Source organism: Triticum aestivum, chromosome 5B (assembly GCF_018294505.1).
Source record: "Triticum aestivum cultivar Chinese Spring chromosome 5B, IWGSC CS RefSeq v2.1, whole genome shotgun sequence".
NCBI classification, from domain to species: Eukaryota; Viridiplantae; Streptophyta; class Magnoliopsida; order Poales; family Poaceae; genus Triticum; species Triticum aestivum.
The window spans coordinates 672,342,286-672,361,312 of record NC_057807.1 but is presented as its reverse complement, the minus strand read 5'-3'; the positions used below and the strand labels follow the sequence as shown (position 1 = coordinate 672,361,312).

General features: G+C 50.5%; 2 protein-coding genes across 2 annotated transcripts; both read right to left on the bottom strand.

Annotated features, from left to right (window-relative positions):
- Nucleotides 1-8,276: 8,276 nt before the first annotated feature.
- On the bottom strand, nt 8,277-9,197 carry LOC123117565 (uncharacterized). The gene is made up of 2 exons (XM_044538293.1): nt 8,827-9,197; nt 8,277-8,698 (listed from the first exon to the last, which is right to left on the bottom strand). The coding sequence occupies exons 1-2, from the start codon at nt 8,968-8,970 to the stop codon at nt 8,369-8,371; spliced, it is 474 nt and encodes a 157-aa protein (XP_044394228.1). The 5' UTR covers nt 8,971-9,197; the 3' UTR covers nt 8,277-8,368.
- An 82-nt stretch (nt 9,198-9,279) lies between these two features.
- On the bottom strand, nt 9,280-18,364 carry LOC123117566 (uncharacterized). The gene is made up of 5 exons (XM_044538294.1): nt 17,993-18,364; nt 11,795-12,798; nt 11,131-11,229; nt 9,567-9,751; nt 9,280-9,487 (listed from the first exon to the last, which is right to left on the bottom strand). The coding sequence occupies exons 1-5, from the start codon at nt 18,362-18,364 to the stop codon at nt 9,357-9,359; spliced, it is 1,791 nt and encodes a 596-aa protein (XP_044394229.1). The 3' UTR covers nt 9,280-9,356.
- Nucleotides 18,365-19,027: the final 663 nt, after the last annotated feature.

The following is a 19,027-nucleotide window of genomic DNA, read 5'->3' as shown; positions in this document are numbered from 1 at the left end:
GTGAAGCTAGTTATAGCAGCAACGTGTTAATTTGAAGTGCGCTACTGCTAGGTTGTTTAGTAGTAGCGCCTTTACCTATAGCGAGCTACTGCTAAAACTAGCTATCTCCCACCACCCATGCTCTCCTCTATATGATCCACACTCACACTCACTCGATCTCCCACTCAACCCCCCCCCCCCCCCCGCGCGCCGGTCCTCCCTCGTTGGCCACCGTCGGCCCCACCAGCTGCCATCGCCTACCCCTCCTCCCTCTGCGCCGCCCTCACATCCTCCTCCTTGCTGGACTCGGTACCGCCCTCCTCCTTCGTCCTCCATTGACTTGCCGTCGGCCGACCCCTCCTCGCTCCGCCCTTCCTCCTCTGTCCTACTCTCTCCTTCCTCCTCCAGTCGCCCCTCCTTCTCCCTCCTCCCTCCTCCATCCAAAACCCCTCCTCCCTGCCACATTTTGACTTAGTAGGCTAGTTCATATGCAACATTTTGATTTAGTTCATATGATTTAGTTGATTTAGTAGGCTAGTTAATTTAGTTGATTTAGAACATTTTGATTTAGTTGATTTAGTAGGCAAGTTGATCTAGTAGGCTAGTTGATTTAGTTGATTTATAGATCATTTTGATCTAGTTGATTTAGTAGGCAAGTTGATTTAATAGGCTAGTTGATTTATAGAACATTTTGATTTAGTTGATTTAGTACGCTAGTTGATAGCTCTGAAGATTTGGCACCACCTAGCTAGATCTTAGGATTATAATTGTCCATCAAATTGCTTCTCACGGAAAAAGAATCAAATTGCTTCTCGCGGAAGATTTGACATTTGCCTGCTAGCTGTTGGTTCTGTTCTAGAAGGTGTTAGTAAGCTGTGAAAATATAACTGAAGAAGAACCAAAAAAATCACATGCTACTGTTTTTCTTTCCTGTGAAGTGGATCTTTAATCCTTTGCTCATATTGCTTTAGGAAAATGGTGCCACCGCCGCCACCACCATGTCGATTGTGCAAGTCAAGGTGCGCCAGCAGCCTTGCAATTGCCAAGTTGTTCGGCATCTACTTACAGCCAAGTTTTCGTCATGCGGTGGTAAGAAATTATATGAAATGTAACAACTATTTTATTTTTAGTGTTGGCATTACTGCATTGTGTCATTTTGCTTTTTTTACACAGATCGTCCCATGCAATGTGAGTTTGAAATTCAACAAGCTGGCAGGAGACACTGTGACATCTGAGGCTCCTGAGGGCCGTACACTATGAAGGTCGAGAAAGGATGCAATATGTCGCAGATAGGAGGAGATGGATGGGCCTGTTTCCTCGCCCGCATGCGTCTTACTGGTGGTGAGTTGATCAGCTTCTCCTTTAGAGCAGAAAGACCCAAGCTGGTTGTCATTTATATCAACCTAGTGGAAGATGATGAAGATGACGAAGATGATGAAGATAATGAGGACCCACTCGATGAAGATGATGAGGACCCACTTCATGAAGCCATCATAGCTCAAAGAATGAGGCTGAGCGAGGAGGAGGTGTGCAACCTATGAGACATAATTCCGCCATGTGCTGACTTTGTCGGGGTGCCATTCGTGACCCGCCTGACAAGTACCATGGTCGATTGACATGATATGGTATGTTATACTTACAAATGCAAATTATCCGATGATATGCTTAGTGTAGAGCCCAATGATATGTTGTGTGGAATCTAGTCAATGATATGCTTTAGTGTAGAGTTTGATCACATGCTTATTAGTGTAGAATCTAAGGAACTATTAATAGTGTAGATAATCCATATATACTTATTTGCAAGAGTATGTGTGAGGCTATTTATTAATTGATATGTTTTTCTTATTCGGAAATTGGCAAAGAGCCAATCTGTGAGTTATGGTATCGAGCCTGATGAAGAAGGCTCAGCTGGACTACGCCTTACCGCAAGGGGCTCCATCACAACATGTACTTACCGCCTGGACACGGACGGTCGCACACACTTAAACTCGGTTGGGTGGAAGAGATTCCTCGATGGCAAGAATCTTCGTGTTGGACAGGCCATCCTAATTACTATCAGGAACACCTACTGCCCAGGCTTGAGGATGATGATCGTCTTCGATATCATCTAGAACTGCATATGTGTGTGTGGCTATATCATCTAGAACTACATATGATGATCATCGTCGATATCATCTAGAACTACATATGATGATCGTTGTCGATATCACCTAGTACTGCTTGAGGATACATGTTGACTATATATGAAATTGTTATCTAGTATTCCCTTCATTCCAAATTACTCGTCATGGTTTGAACTAAAACCAGGATGAGTAATTTGGAATGGAGGGAGTACTACCTAGTACCTATAATGCTTTATGAAATTGATATCTAGTAGTACCTAGTATCTGGAAATTGCAGTTTATTGAAACAGAAACGGGGTAGGAAGCGAGGGGAAATGATGAAAGATATAGCAGTAGCGAGGGGCTAGGAAACCGCTATAGCTAACTAATAGTAGCGCATTCCAGAAAAGCGCTGCTGATATAGTCAACAGTAGTAGCGCGGGTGCGGACCGCGCTACTTCTAACAGTTAGCTGTAGCGCCGTAGTAGTAGAGCGGTTGCCTGCGTTGCTGCTAGCCTCAAAACCTGCGCTACTACTAGGGTTTTCCCTAGTAGTGGCAGCAATAGCAACGGTAACAATAACAGTGATAGCAGTGGTATTGTAGCAGTAACGATAGCAGTAGCAACAGTAGTAACTTAGCAAGAACAATATAAGGTAAATTCGTAGGCATTGGATCGGTGACTCGTTGGATGATATTCATCATGAGACAGTTATAACCTAGGGCGATACGGCACTAGCTCCAGTTTATAAATATTATGTAGGCATTTATTCCGTAAATAGTCATACGTGCTTATGAAAAGAACTTGCATGACATCTTTTGTCCTACCCTCCCGTGGCAACAGGGTCTTATTGGAAACTAAGGGATATCAAGGCTTCCTTTTAATAGAGAACCGGAACAAAGCATTAGCACTCGGTGAATACATGAACTCCTCAAACTACGGTCATCACCAGGAGTGGTCCCGACTATTGTCACTCCGGGGTTGCCAGATCATAACACGTAGTATGTGACTATAACTTGCAAGATCGGATCTAGAACATGGATATAACGGTGATAACATAAACGGTTCAGATCTGAAATCATGGCACCCGGGCCCAAAGTGACAAGCATTAAGCATGGCAAAGTCATAGCAACGTCAATCTCAGAACATAGTGGATACTAGGGATCAGGCCCTAACAAAACTAACTCGATTACATGATGAATCTCATCCAACTCCTCACCGACCAGCGAGCCTATGAAGGAATTACTCACTCCCGGTGGGGAGCATCATGGAATTGGCGATGGAGAAGGGTTGGTGATGACGAAAATTGAAGATCCCCCTCTTCGGAGCCCCAAACGGACTCCAGATCTGACCTCCCGATGAAGAACATGAGATGGCAGTGGCTCCATCTCGTGAAATGCCATAATTCTTTCTCTCTGATTTTTTTCTGGAATAATGTGATTTTATAGCTTCGGTTTCAGGGTCATCGGGGCCACCAGGTGGGGACAACCCACCGGGGGCGCCTGGGGGGCAGGCGCTCCCTAGTGGGTTGTGTCCACCCAGGTGCCCCCCTCAGGTAGCTCTTGGCTCCAGAAATTCTCTTTACTGATATAAAAAATCCTTGTAAAGTTTCGTTCCATTCCGAAAACTTTTATTTCTACACAAAAACAACACCATGGTAGTTCTGCTGAAAACAGCGTCAGTCCGGGGTTAGTTTCATTCAAATCATGCAAATTAGAGTCCAAAACAAGAGGAAAAGCGTTAGGAAAAGTAGATACGACAGAGACGTATCAGTGAGTGAGGAACTTTTTTCCAATCGTCATTTTGTTTCTAATGTTCCATAAAGCCCACAATAGCGCCCCAACACAACGCCAAACAATCTGACCGCTTTCTGGGTATGCAAAATCTGAAGGAAATCCAAGCCTGACGCGGGGCTCCAGTTTTGGTGGAACGCTTCCCTAACAGCGCTCCACGCAAACCTCGCTAACACGCATTGAAAAAAGACGTGATTCGCGTCCTCATGGTTCCCACACAGCACACATGTGCCATTGGAGGGGCCATTCCTTTTGGCGACATTGTCCGTCGTTGGGAGGCGATTTTTAAACATTTGCCACAAGAAAATCTTTATCTTAAGTGGGAACCCGGCCTTCCAAAGCCCCCTGACAATGTCCAATGTGTTGCCTTCCGACAACTTGGCATACAAGGATTTTACTGAGAACTTTTTTGAGGCCGTTAAGCCCCCACAACACCGCATCATCCCCCAAGCTAAGCGGGAAATTCCCAATTTTAACGGTCAGCTCATTCCAACTCCCCTCCTCAATCGCAGATAGGGGCGCTTGAAATGGCGCTTGAAATGAATTGCCGGTGGCGACGTCCTAAGCGCCTCCCCCACTAGCACATTAGTGTCCGCAACTAGTTGGAAAAGCACAGGGTAAGATTGCCAAAGCAGCCTCGAGTCGATCCAGCTGTCGTACCAGAACCTCGTGGACAGACCGTTGTGGACTTCAAACTGGTCTCCTACCGAAAAGGCTGGTCGGACTGCCTGGATCCCATTCCAGAACGTCGAGCCCTTGATTTTGGCTTTACAAAAAATTTCCGTCGGGGAAGTATTTTGCCCTAAGGATGTCCGCCATAGCCTCGGCTCGTTTTGGGCAAGGCGCCACCACCACTTAGTTAGGAGGGCCACGTTCATCAGCTTGGAGTTGATAATCCCCAAGCCGCCAAACTTTTTAGGTCTACAGACCGCCGCCCACCTAACTAAGTGACTTTCTTTTGATTCCAGTTCCTTCCCAAAAGAACCTGGAACGAAGAGTGTCAATCTTCACGTGAACCCCATCCGCTAGGAGAAACTTTCCCATGATGAATAGAGGCAAGGAGGATAGATTAGAATTAGTAAGGATTAGCCTAGCCGTCGAGGACATAAAGCTCCCTCGCCACAGACCCGCCCTATTCGCCACCTTACCATATAGGGGCTCCCATTTAGAAATCGAAATTTTCCGATGAGAGATTGGGAGGCCGAGGTACTTAATTAGGAAGCCCCTAAGCTTTCAATTAAGTAAATTGGCCGCCTACCTACTTTCGTGTCTTCCCATCCCTATGGTAATGACCTCGCTCTTTAGGAAATTTATTTTCAGCCTGGAGAGGAGTTCGGAAGTAATTAGCGGCAGCTTGATTGCCGCGATGCTATGCATGTCAGGCTCGAAGAGGAGCACCAAAGGTGATACCATTGCCATTGAACAAATTAGACCGAAACAAACACCCCAAACACAACATCGAACTCCAGATCTGGCACCCCCACATGACTAAGACGTCGAAGGAGTAAAACGTAAAGCTAAACAATCCACACGCGTGGATCCGACGACCCCCCACACCACCAACGATCAAGGTCGGCGGCAAAGGGGGGGGGGCGCCAGAAGACCTCGGCGGGAGGAGACACCCTAGCGGCTGCCCAAGATCGCCCGGTCTTTCTTTCTGGGAAAAAAAAAGAGAAACGCTAGTCTGTAAGTAGTATCATATCGTTGTGTACTACCACACACAATGCGTCTACGCTTCCTCACGAGGTTTGACTACAGTACATCTACGTTTGGACTATTTTTGATCGGTTTGATAAGCTATAATAGATGCATGATAAGCTACATTGCTTATTAGCATCTGCAATAATTAACTATTGTAGATGTCAAACCGGAGGTGTTTCGAATTGTAACCGCGCGCAATAATCATCTGAAAAACTTGCTTAGCGGTCAAGCAAGTTGTTTGTTAATTGTTTGTTAAGCAACGAAGGTGTTTAGGAAACGGAAACCGAGCTTGACAGTGTGCCATGCATGTATATGTATTGCCAGTATATATAGCTAGGGCCTAGGTGGGGCAGGGGGCCTCACCTCACCTCACCAGGTACCCGGGGGTAGGTAGTTAGCTTAGCTCTACAATCCCAACGAGAACTCGCTCGCCGCCGGGAGACCCCAACCGAGACGATCGATGACGACGTCTCGCCGTGATCTCGACGTCGCACCAGGCTTCACCTTCTGCCCGCAGCACAAGGAGCTCACCGACGTGTACCTGCGCCGCAAGATCGCCGGCGAGCCCCTCCCTGCCGCCACCGGCCGCTTCATCCACGAAGCCGACGTCTACTCCGCTGAGCCGGAGCAGCTGGCCAGCGCGTTCCAAAAGGCTCCTGGCACCGGCAAAGGCGACAAGCAGCCGGTGTGGTACTTCTTCTCCCCCGTGCGCCGCAAGAAGAACGCGCGCGGCGGCGCAGCCAAGAAGTCGCGCACCATCGAGGGCGTGGTCGGGAAGCACTGGCACTCGGAGGGCGGCGCGAAGCCGGTGGAGGGAGGAAGCGCCGTCGGCGGCTACAAGCAGCTCTTCTCCTACATGGTGAAGAGCGAGTCATCAGGCAAAAAGAAGAACGTGAGGGTCGGGTGGGTCATGTATGAGTACGGCATCTCGGAGCAGCACGGAGGCGGCGACCTCGTGCTCTGCAAGATCCTCCCGTCCGATCGCACCGGGCAGGAGGCGCCGGCGGCGACGACGGATGCGGTGTCAGCAATCAGCTCCAAGAAGAGGAAGAGGAAGGATATTACGGCGGTCGACCAAGACCAACACCCACTGCCGGCGGAGAGCCTGGGTGCCGCTACCGCCATGACAACAGAGGACGCCGACGTCTACCGTCGCCACGCTACCGGGGAAGGCGTAGAGGACTGCTACGGAGGTGACAACTTGTTGGGCAACATGGTTGGGCCAGGCGGCGATCTGGCCATGGCGCCGGCAACTCAGCCGGAAGTGCAAGATATGTACGGCGGCGCTGCTCCGTCGCCTAACAACTTGTTGCACAACATGGTGGTCGAGGAAGGCGTGGACGACTGGTACTCGGACGGGGTTGGAGGCACAGCAGCAGCTGCAGAGATGGACGGCAACTTCTTGGACAACGACATGGCTGGGCCAGGAGGTGATCTGGCCATGGCGCCAGCAGCTCAGCCGGAGGTGCAAGAGAAAGAGATGGACGGATCTACTCCGCTGCCTAGCAACTTGTTCCACACTGTGGAACAAGAATTCCCTTTCCCTGGCTTATATCAAGTGGTCGCGCCTGAGGAGGAAGCCACCGGGCTCGCACAGAGCATCACCGCAGACGGGGACGACGAACACCACCACCGGATGGAGGAGCGAACGCAGCCAGAGCCAGAGGAGCCGGCCGCCGACGAGCCCATCTACGGCGGCTTGCCTTGTCCAGCATTTTCACCTGAGATGATCCGGATCTGCAGCATGATGCCGTGGCCCCCGTCACCTACATCCATGGCCACCATCTTGTCGGGCCTGTAATGGGATCCCACCATCTTGTCGGGCCTGTAATGGATCCCATTAGCTTAATTCATTATCAGATGTTAGAGAGCTGCATTTGCTTGCTCCAATTAATGTTAGATGTCTGAGCTCGTTTGCAACAATGTACTGTAGTAATTTGTAATCTGTAAACGGCCAAACATTGTTAAGAGATTTGAGCCTGTTTGAAACATTCTTGTTTTCTGATTCAATACGCGTAATTCTCCTTCATTGTACATAGTTTTGCAATGCATTTTTGCTCACTTTGCCAAGGTTAGATATCTGAGCTTGTTTGCAACATTATTAATTATACTATGTCTAAGATGACAAGACATTGCACCGTGTAAGGGAATTTCCTTTTCAGAAAAAATAATTGTTATCATCGAGAAGCGGTGTACAAATTTCATTTGGAAAGACGAAAGAATAATACTGCCTTGTCTCTCAAAATTAGCAAGAGTAGAAAAATCCTAGTCTTAAGAAACAGAGGGGGGAAATCTTGCAACACGTAGATCATGACTTGGAACAGATCCGTGAAAAAGTACAGATTTCGACAGAACTTACAAGCAGATCTACGAAAATGCCCAAGCGACCCAATCTTGGTCGCTTTCTATTGAGCAAGCGACTCAATCAGTTTAGCAGTTGCTGCGCATTAGCAGCAGGTTGAGATATGTACACAAGGTCACCTCCTCTAGCTGATCAAACATCACAGTAAAGTACAAACACCAGAAGGTTTTGCGGAGCGCGACAAACAATGCGATTGGATATACACAACAGAAGGATGACTATCTCACTGCAGACGGCCACTGATGATCAGATCAAAATCTAGTAACCAGATCAAATACTGAATGACACAAACTTCTATCCTGTATACGCACTGTTATTCAACAGATAAGTAGTATTGACTATTGAGGGAACGTGAACAGGGAGCAGTAACATCTTGGTAGGACATTATTTCAGGCATATCTTTGCAATTCCAGATGTTCTATCTAGCTGCTATCACATTTCATTCACGAGTGGTGAATCATCTGCTGCAAACCGCTTTGGAGAAGGTTCGTCAGAGATCGGCTTGTCATTACCGTGTTCCATACCTGTGCTAACAATCCTGAAGTCAGTTACACCACTTCCAATGCCTCCTGTTGTTGCTGCTGTAGACATAGTTGGGGAACGCAAGCTGTCGTTTGGTCCAGCCATCTGTGAAGTCGAAGATGCAGCTCTTGCCACAGTACTGCTAACATTCTGCTCATGACTCGCCATTGAGAGAGCCCTCTTCATAGTCTTATCTGTGCAAGAGCTTGGGGCTGACATTGCTAGCTCCAGTTTTTCAAGCTGAATCAGAACAATTATGGGATGTCATTGTTCCTTGTAAGCAAAGAAAAATGTTATCTTCATTCATTAAGCACTAGATTCATGAGCAAAACCGAATTGGTAACATGAATAAAATCCAGTTGGTTCACCTTCTTCTGGAGTCGGGCCAAGAATCTAGAAAGGAAAGCTATCTCCACTTCTGGAGTGAACTTTCCCGAGCGTCCTCCAGCAGCAGATGTGCAAACCTCTTTATCAGCCAGCAAAGCTTCCTTGGCATGTTTCAGATTCTGCATACGTGACTTGCATAGTGAAATAGCCTTCACACAATATGGGATCGCATCCCCAACCTTGGATGCTAACTCAAAGGCCAAACATATGCGGAAGTTTCTGGAACTGAGTTAAGGTAATCAACCAAAGGAAGAATCAAACTCAAACACGTAAGTGTTACAATACACCAGCATTATCTACCTGACATTCTTGTATACGTGTGGATATAAGCAGTGAAAGCACCCGTGCGAAATTTGGGTCAACTCATATTATTTAAAATCATAAATGGATAATAAAATGAACAGACACCCTTAGCCACCTAAACTTATAGCTAAACTGACCAAGTGTGTCCCTGAAACCCCAGAGATACAACCCAGAAGGATGAAACAGCACTTGGGTTGCAAATATATTGCTATAAGTGATTGACAACACTATCACCATGAAGAGGATACAGTTCCGCAATACGAATATGGTCAGGCCTAACCAAATGCTCCAAGATGGCTAAAGCTTTGAAGTAGTAACCAATTGAGTTGTCCCAGTCCTCTACAAAGGTGATATCAACTGTGAGGCCAGTGACCATTCACCGGGCTAACACACTACTTACTAAGATAACTGAGATTACCTCTTTTCATGGCGACTTCAGCTAGGGCATAAAATATAGTGCATTTCTCCATTGTATTCTCTGGGCCCTTGGCAACTATCACTCTTGCAGTATCCAACATTTTCCAGGCAAGATTCAAATCAGAATCATCTCCATTACCTGTCATGTTCTCATCCTTCAGATCTTTCCCATTCAAGTTTGCCCCTAACCAACGACTACATCAGCATTTACCATTGAAAGAAGAAAAACATTTTAACATTTTTCATTTAGAAAATGGAAGAGTTTTATTATTCCCGGTCTCTGAATCAAGGATCCACATAAAAAAAGGGCAGCCCAGTGCATGTAGCTCCCGCTTGCACAGGGTCCGGGGAAGGATCCGGCCACTTTAGGTCTTCTGTACGCAGCCTTTCCTTGCATTTCAGCAAGAGGCTGTTTCCAGGACTTGAACCCGTGACCTCAATGTCACAAGGCAACAGCTTTAACACTGCGTCAAGGCTCCCGAATCAAGGATGCACAAAGCCCAAGAAGAAACAAACAGCAATGAAATGCATACAGATGCGTAAATGATCCAACTTTATCACTATATTGCGATCAAAGAATACGTTAGCACATTTAAAAGCAACTAGTTAGAACTTTGATGGAAATGTAAGAAACCAACTATTCACATCATTTCTTAGCTTTTGTAACACATGGTTGCTATAAAGAGACCTCTCAAGTGTACGAACAAGAAAATCTTTTGCGATCATATGAAGTAACAAATACACTTGATAAGCAGGAAATTGCAAAATTAGTAGAACGTAGCCAATGATTCATAGATCAATACCTACTTAATCTAGCATTGCCATTCCAACTGTACAAGCAAGAAAAACAGAATAAATATATAAATGTAGAAGGCAAATAGCTGACATATGGCACCAGGCACACATTCAAGATATGGTCAATCCATACCAAGCGTGTTTATGATCAATAAAAGCATATTTGCGTTTTCTGCAAGATCTATGAACTGCACCTTAACATCTATTAGCAAAAGAACAATTACTAAATGGTCTCGCGTGCAATGATGATGAGGATTCAAGATATATGTCTGAATGGCAAACAGTTCAAGTCCCAAATTATTACTTTGCATTAGCATGGGTAAATTACTGATTAGAAGTTTATTAGGTATATACTCTTCATTAGGCATGAACAGACGATAACAAGTTATTGCAATCAGTGGAGTGTATAGACTGAAAAAACAAGGATAAAAGTGTCTTCCAGTATATATGACAGTCTAGGGCATTAGCAGTGTCATGTTAAAGCTACGGCCTCAACTAATCAATCCTGCAGCTTTCTCTAAGACACCATTCCATAGAAGAGAACTCTATGCAAAATCTAGAGAACAATGCAAAATACAGTGCTAAATGTCCCCATAGTGCTGAAAGCAATATGAATTATACCTTCTTCATACCCACCTTTCCCCGTAGGTGGAACATGCTCAACACTGCTACTAGAGGCCTCTAAGTTCCCAGCATCATCTTTGCTGGTTGAGGTTGTATGTGTAATTTTGATCGATTCTTCATTTGGTGTGCGCTTTGAAACATTAGCTGGAGGATTGGTCGCCTCCCAAGCTTTGCATACCAAGGCACATCCATATCTGGAAAACGTGCTAGCACACTCGAGAGCAAGTCCTCCATAATGTCGAACCCTATGTGACAATAACAAGGCGCAAATTTGTCAATGCATCATTGTTAAGTTATAACATAAGCATATAATCTGAGGTAGAACAACAGTGCCATTTTCATGACACAAGGCGCTAACTATGTTCTGTCGACTGTCTTTTATAGTTACTAGTGCTTGCACAGATTATGAAGTACTCCATCCGTCCCATAAATAAACTGCACAACGATCAAATAGGATGACACATTTCCCTCAAGCACTTGGACTTTGATTGATGCTCATCGCAGTACAGATATCATAACAAAAGATGCCAGGCCGGCAGGCCCTACCCCCAGGCATGGTTATGAGGTCATATTGGCTAACTGGACTCACTAATCCCTCAAACACCAACAGTCACACCATCGTGCTCACTATCAATTATCAAACACATGAAACCAAAACACCACACTTGGTAACCACATTGTCATAGAACATCTTAAATCCTACTGAGGTAGCTACAAATGTCTGAAAAGAACAATGAACTAACTGGAAGTTTTCTTTCCCACAAACTATCCATAAGTACGGTACAACATGTCTGGGCATAGAATCCTAACCTGATCTCGAGGGCGTGGCTGAAGCAGTCAACCGCATTGGCGAAGTTCTTCTCCTTGATAGCCTTGCATCCCTTATCGAACAGTTCTTGTGCCAACTCTAGTGATTTCTCCTCCCATCCCCCCTGCTGACCACCACTCAGTAGGTTCAGCTGCAGCGCTGGGTTGTGGTTTTCGTCCCCGGGCACTTGGAGCCTAGAATGTGGAGTGTAGAAGCTAACAACTGGAATCAAATTACAGAAGCCACGACCATCACACACCTTTTTCACCTGCTCCGACTGTAGATCGATCATGAATAGATTGTGAAGAGTGTTCACGAAAATAGTGTTTGCTCCCTCGGCAAAGCCCAACACTAGCACAGAATCTCTTGGACCGACAATAGCAGGGAGCAAAAAGTCCAAGGAGATGACCTGGCTCAGTACCCATTGTGCATCTGTGCCCTCACTCGCCTCCCTTTCCCACAATTTGAGATCCGGACTCAAGGCTTCGATAAGCGCCAGTCCACCGTCCTCCGTCAGCATGACGTTAAATCCTTCAGAGCAGCAGATACTTTGAGGCGGCGTGCTCAACACAGCCAAGCCATGAGTGGCCAAATCGTACTCCAGGATCCGCCCACGGTAGGAGAGGAAGTAGAGCAGCGACCTCCCAACAAGAACGCTGGAGAAATATGTAAAGTCCATCATGAACTCGTCCTGCATCGAGGTCAGCTCACCCCACGCGCCAGTCTCCGACGAGTAGAGGCACGCGGATGTGACAAAGTCGTCGAATGGACCGTACTCGGACAAGATGGAGGCAGTGGAGACGAGGAGCACGCAGAAAGGACCCCCATGGCAGCCTTGGTGGTCGCACCCGTCCGCTGCGCACACCACGGCCGCGGTTCTGTACATCAACCCAGTCGTGGAGGAAGCCGTCGAAGCCGTCATCTCGAACGCTGCAGGAACTGGTATGCGCTGCTGGGTGCCCGTGATTGGCTCCCACACGAGGAGTTCGTTGGTATCCTCCCGGCCCTCGGAGAGTGTAGAGACTAAACAGGAGGTTTGGGATCGAACACTTGCTTGTATTGATCTGTTGCTCAAGATATATACAGGGTCCAACGTACACACGCATATCTCTAACCAACTAACAGACTAACTAGACAGCCCTAGATGCTAGGAAGAGGCATGCAAGGCATGCCGGTCGTGGTTAGTTGGCGACGTGCATGGGCCTGTAGACCCGTTCCAACACTCCCCCGCAGACGGAGTGTCGCCGGTGGTGACGCACAGGCTGGACCTGAAAGCCTTAAAGGTGGCGGTAGGCAGCCCCTTAGTCATGATGTCGGCGAACTGCAATGCGGTCGGCACGTGCAGCACACGGAACTCTCCAAGGGCCACCTTCTCACGAACAAAGTGGATGTCGAGTTCGATGTGCTTGGTCCGGCGGTGGTGTACTGGGTTCTAAGCAAGATAGACAGCCGACACATTGTCACAGTAGACAACGGTAGCTTTGTCGACGCCGGAGTGAAGTTCCTGTAGGAGTTGCCGTGTCCAGCAACACTCGGCGACGGCATTGGCCACGGCACGGTACTCCGCCTCCGCACTGGACCGAGAGACGGTAGGTTGCCTCTTGGACGACCATGATATGAGTGAGCCGCCAAGGAACAAGCAGTAGCCGGATGTGGAGCGACGAGTGTCGGGGCACCCGGCCCAATCGGCGTCACTGTATGCAACAAGCTTGCGAGGTGGTGAGGAACTGATGGTGATGCCGTGACTGATGGTCCCGCGTATGTAACGAAGTATCCGCTTCACCATGGACCAGTGAGGCTGCCGGGGAGCGTGCATGTGCAAACACACCTGCTGGACAGCATAGGTGAGATCCGGACGCGTCAGCGTAAGGTACTGCAGGGCACCAGTGATGCTGCGGTAAAAGGTGGCGTCATCAGCTCGATCTCCATCAGAAGCAGATAGCTTAGGCTTTGTGTCCACTGGCGTCGAGGCCGGACGACAGTTGGTCATGCCGGCGCGGTGTAGAAGGTCCTCAGCGTACTGATGTTGGTGGAGAAAGAAACCACCTGGGGTGCACTGCACTTGTATGCCGAGGAAGAAGTGCAGCGCGCCCAAGTCCTTGAGCGCGACGGCAGTGGTGAGCTGCGCGATGATGTGGCGGAGAAGCGCGTCTGACGAGGCCGCGAGGACGATGTCGTCGACGTAGAGGAGCAGATACGCGAGGTCGTTGCCGTGACGATAAACGAAGAGCGAGGCATCGGAGCGGGTCGCCACGAACCCAATGGCCCGAAGACATGCGGTGATCTTCATGAACCAAGCGCTGGGAGCCTGCTTGAGGCCATAGCGACTTGGACAGAAGACACACGTCGTGTGGGCGCGCCGCATCGATGAACCCTGCAGGCTGCTGACAATAGACATGCTCGGCGAGCTCACCATGAAGAAATGCATTTTTAACGTCGAGCTGATGCACCGGCCAGTTGCGAGAGGCGGCGAGCTGCAAGACGATGCGGATGGACGCCGGCTTGACGACGGGCGAAAAAGTGTCGTGGTAGTCGACGCCATGGCGCTGGGTGAAGCCACGGACTACCCACCGCGCCTTATACCGATCCAGCGTGCCGTCGGGATGCAGTTTGTGGCGAAAAATCCACTTGCCGGAGATGACGTGGGCGCCGGGCGGACGAGGAACCAAGGTCCAGGTCGCGTTGGCACGGAGAGCGTCATACTCTTCCTGCATGGCCTGGCGCCAGTGAGCATCCGCAAGGGCTGCTCGAACGGACGTGGGAACAGGCGATGGGGAAGCCACAGAGGCGGTGAGGATGTAGTCGTTGTCGTACTGCGTGTTGCGGCGAGAGATGCCCGCGCGAGCGCGGGTCAGCATCGGATGTGCGCGGACGGGTGGCGGTGTCGATGTGGAGCCACCGGCGGCCGCCGCAGAGGAGCAGCCGGTACTGGTCGGAGAAGGCGCGCCCGCGGTAGACGGAGCAGCGGTGGATGCGTGAGAACCGTCTGCCGTGGTAGCCGATCCGGCCGATGTAGCAGCCGGAGTGGTGTCGAGCGAAGTAGCTACCGTGCCGGCCGAACGCGCGGCCGAGGCAGCAGAACGCGCGGCCGTGGCAGCAGAAGCCGATCCGGGCGACGTAGCAGCCAGAGTGGTGTCGAGCGAAGTAGCTGCCGAACGCGCGGCCGTGGCAGCAGAAGCCGATCCGGGCGACGTAGCAGCCAGAGTGGTGTCGAGCGAAGTAGCTGCCGAACGCGCGGCCGAGGCAGCAGAAGCCGATCCGGGCGAGCCAGGCACCGTAGCGGAGGCAGATGAGCCCGCTGCGGTGGCAGCCGAGCTGCCGTGCCCGGGAGGCACCATCGAGGGTGGCTCGTGGCAGTGTCGAGCCTGAGCCTCGGGAAGTAGCAGCGGCGGCGACGGATCTCATGTGATGACGCGCGCCGAGGTCGGGGTAGACGGCAAGACCTGCGCAAACGGAAACTGGCGTTCGTCGAAGAAGACGTGACGGGAGATGATTATCCGGCCGGTATGTGGATCAAAGCACTTGTATCCAGCATGGTCGGGAGGGTAGCCCAGGAACACACATGCACGTGAGCGAGGGGAAAGCTTGTTGGGGGCTGTAGCTGTAGTGTTAGGATAACAGAGGCTGCCAAACACACGAAGGTGGGAGTAGGAGGGGGTCTTGCCGTATAGGAGCTCAAATGGCGTGATGTGTTGACGTGGCCGGCATGGACGTAGGTTTAAGAGGTAGGTCGTGGTGGCTAGGGCGTCTGGCCAAAATTTCGTGGGCATAGAGGAATGAAACAGGAGACTGCGAAGGCCTTCAGTTAAAGTCCGTATGATCCGCTCGGCACGACCATTCTGTTGAGATGTGTAGGGGCAAGTGAGATGGAAGACAATGCCGTGATTAGCGAGAAAATTACGAAACGCCTTGTTATTAAATTCACGGCCATTATCGGTATGAATGGTGAGAATAGGTCGTTGGAATTGTGTGGCGACGTATGCATGAAACGTGATCAACACTTCAAATACATCAGACTTGCGTCGGAGAGGAAACGTCCATGCAAAGTGAGTGCAATCATCAAGAACAACCAGAAAGTATTGGAAGCCAGAGTTGCTAAGAACCGGCGATGTCCAAACATCACAATGTATTGTATGAAAGGGAAACGGGGCAATGGTAAATGATTCACTAAAGGGCAAGCGTACATGTTTGGCAAGCTGACATGCATGGCAAGTATGAGAGGTAGCTTTATTACAATGGAAATCAAAACTGTCTAAAACATGTGATAATGCAGCACGTCCAGGATGGCCAAGCCTTTCGTGCCATAGATCGGCACTGATGGCAACAAAGGCAGTGGGAGAAGCAGCTGCAGCCGAGTGGAGAGGATAAAGATCGCCGCTGCTATTACATCGGAGCACCACCGTCCCAGTGCGAAGGTCCTTAACAGAGAAACCAAAGGGGTCAAACGTCACAGAGACAAAGTTTTCACGTGTAAGAGCACGAACAGAGATCAAATTCTTAACAAGAGAAGGGGAGATGAGAATGTGGCTAAGAGAGAGAGGATTAGAGGTAGTGGCGATGGACGAGGAGCCAGTATGGGTGATGGGAAGGGGAGCACCGTTTCCGATGAGTATATGTGAGGGGGAGGAGGAGGGCTTGACATCCGAGATCATACCAGGGTTTGCTGCCATGTGCGACGACGCCCCGGTGTCGAGGATCCAGTCGCCACCGCCAGCATAGGGCTGCTGCTACATGGCGAGGAGGGCGGCCTGCAACGCGCTGGTGTCCCATGGAGGTGGTGCAGCGGTCGACGGAGGAGGCACGGCGGGCAGGCCGCCGCCATAGGCAGTCGCGGTGAGCCCCATCGGAGGACGAGGTCCGAGCAGACCGGCGCTTGGGGGCCGCGCCATCATAGGCCATGCCTGAAACATGCCGGTCCACGGGTTGATGCCGGCGCCGCTGTAAGCGGGTGGACGCTGCATATACGCCGAGGGGGAGGGCGCGCCTTGCGGCGGTGGAGCCCCGCCGGATCCTCCATGGCCACCACCGTTGCCGCCTTTGCGGCGCTTGCGGCCGCGCTGTCCGCCGCCCTGGATGCCGTTGCCGCCCTGCCCGCCGTTGCCGCCCTGCCCGCCGTTGCCGCCCTGCCCGCCGTTGCCGCCTTGCCCGCCGTGGCCGCCGGTGCCACTGGACGGAGGGGGGACGGGAGGCGGAGGAGCTGGGCTGGGCGTGGAGATTGGAGGAGGCATACGGCGGCCGGCGTAGAGAGCCGTGGCCGACTCATGGGACGCCGCATGATCGATACGGCGCTCTTCCTGGAGGAGGTAAGTCCGCGCCTGCAGGAACGTCGGCAGCTTGCTGTCGTCGTACGTCATCGTAGAGATGGCGTGGGCGAACTTGTTGGAGAGCCCGCGGAGCATGTTGGAGACGAGGCCGCGGTTGGTCACCGGCATGCCGCAGTCGAAGAGCGTGTCGGCGAGCGTCTGGAGGCGGGTGAAGTAATCCGTGATGGAGAGGTCGTTTTGATGCAGGCCGTGGAACTCCTCTAGTGCGAGAATACCCTGCTGATTCCGGTTGGAGAGGAAGAGCTGCCGGATCGCCGTCCAGAGCGTGTACGCCGTGGGGTTCCGGTGGTTGACCGTGCCCCGAACTTGGCCGGAGATGGAGCCGAGAAGCCACCGGATGATACACCAGTCGATCTGCGTCCAGACGGCGTCGGTGAGCCGGTTCCGGGCGTCGACGGTGCCATTGACATGGTCCTGAATATTGTAGGACATGAGAAGGGCATGAAGGAAGGAGCTCCAGGTGGTGTAGTTCGAGGGGTGCAGCTCTAGAGTGACGGGCATGGCTGAGGCGATGTTGAGAGAGAGGATGAGGTGGAGAGGCACGGAGGGGCCGGCGGAGGATGGCTCGCCGAAGGGGTTTATGCCGGGGCCGGAGCCGGCGGAGGAGAGGTCAGAGAGATCCATCGATGAGCGGAAGCGAGGAAGAAGATCGTGGAAGTATCTGATACCATGTAGAGACTAAACAGGAGGTTTGGGATCGAACACTTGCTTGTATTGATCTGTTGCTCAAGATATATACAGGGTCCAACGTACACACGCATATCTCTAACCAACTAACAGACTAACTAGACAGCCCTAGATGCTAGGAAGAGGCATGCAAGGCATGCCCGTCGTGGTTAGTTGGCGACGTGCATGGGCCTGTAGACCCGTTCCAACAGAGAGGAAGACGGCGCGGCCGTGGCGGCAGTCGAGGGCCCGCCAGAAGCGGCGATCCGGAGCGGCGAGGGAGAAGGAGGAGGCGGTGGTGGAGACGAAGTGGGGGATGCGGTCGTCATCCCAGTCGTGGAGGAAGCCGAGCACCGGGGGTGCGCGGTGGAGCTCGTGGAGGCGGCGGCGGAAGGCGGGGTGGGAGACGATGCCGCTCCAGGCCTTGCAGACGAGGGAGGCGCGGAGGAGGCAGGCCGGGTCGTCGGGCGGGAGGCGAAGGAGGATCTCTTTGATGAGCTCGTTGGGGAGCGCCGGCGGCGAGGTGGTTGCTAGGTCTGGGAGCGGCGGCGGCAAGACGCGGCGGCGAGGCGGAGCGGCCATGGTGGGTGTGTGGGTGGGGATCGGAAGGAAGTGGTTGGGCCCAGCGCCCCAGCCCAACCAGGCTGAGCAGTTTTCTTTTTCTGGTTTTTTTTTTTTTGACTTCAAGTCGCGCGGCCAGATTGGTTTCGGATTGCTTTGGAACTGAATTTTATTTTATTTTGAGAGAGAAGTTTTCAATTTGCATAAGTTTTCCTTTGTAGATTGAGTTTTAGAGATCATCTGAGATTCCAACGGAATCACTCCGTCCATATGAATTTTGGAGGAACACTCTTAACAGGAAATTGATTTTGGACATCATAGAGAGATATTTACATGTCCTCCGCGAGCCTTCCCTCTTTTCAAATTCTTATTATTAGATTTATTATGTGAAGCGTCTGAAAGTCCAGAGAGCCAATTTCACAAATCTTCAACCATGTTGTTATTGACCAAGTTTTTCTATCACGGAATCATCGATGGCAGACTTGTGTTTAAAAAAATTGTCCATTCATTACTGGATGCCAATTGCATTGCAGTGGAGACACAATATTACCACTATCCAGGTTTATATTTTATACTTCCTCCGTCTCATAATAAAAATGCTCTTATATTATGGGACGGAGGGAGTAGAAACTAATCTTAATAATTAGATGGCCGGATTGGTCTTCCACGGTGTAGTGTGCCTTC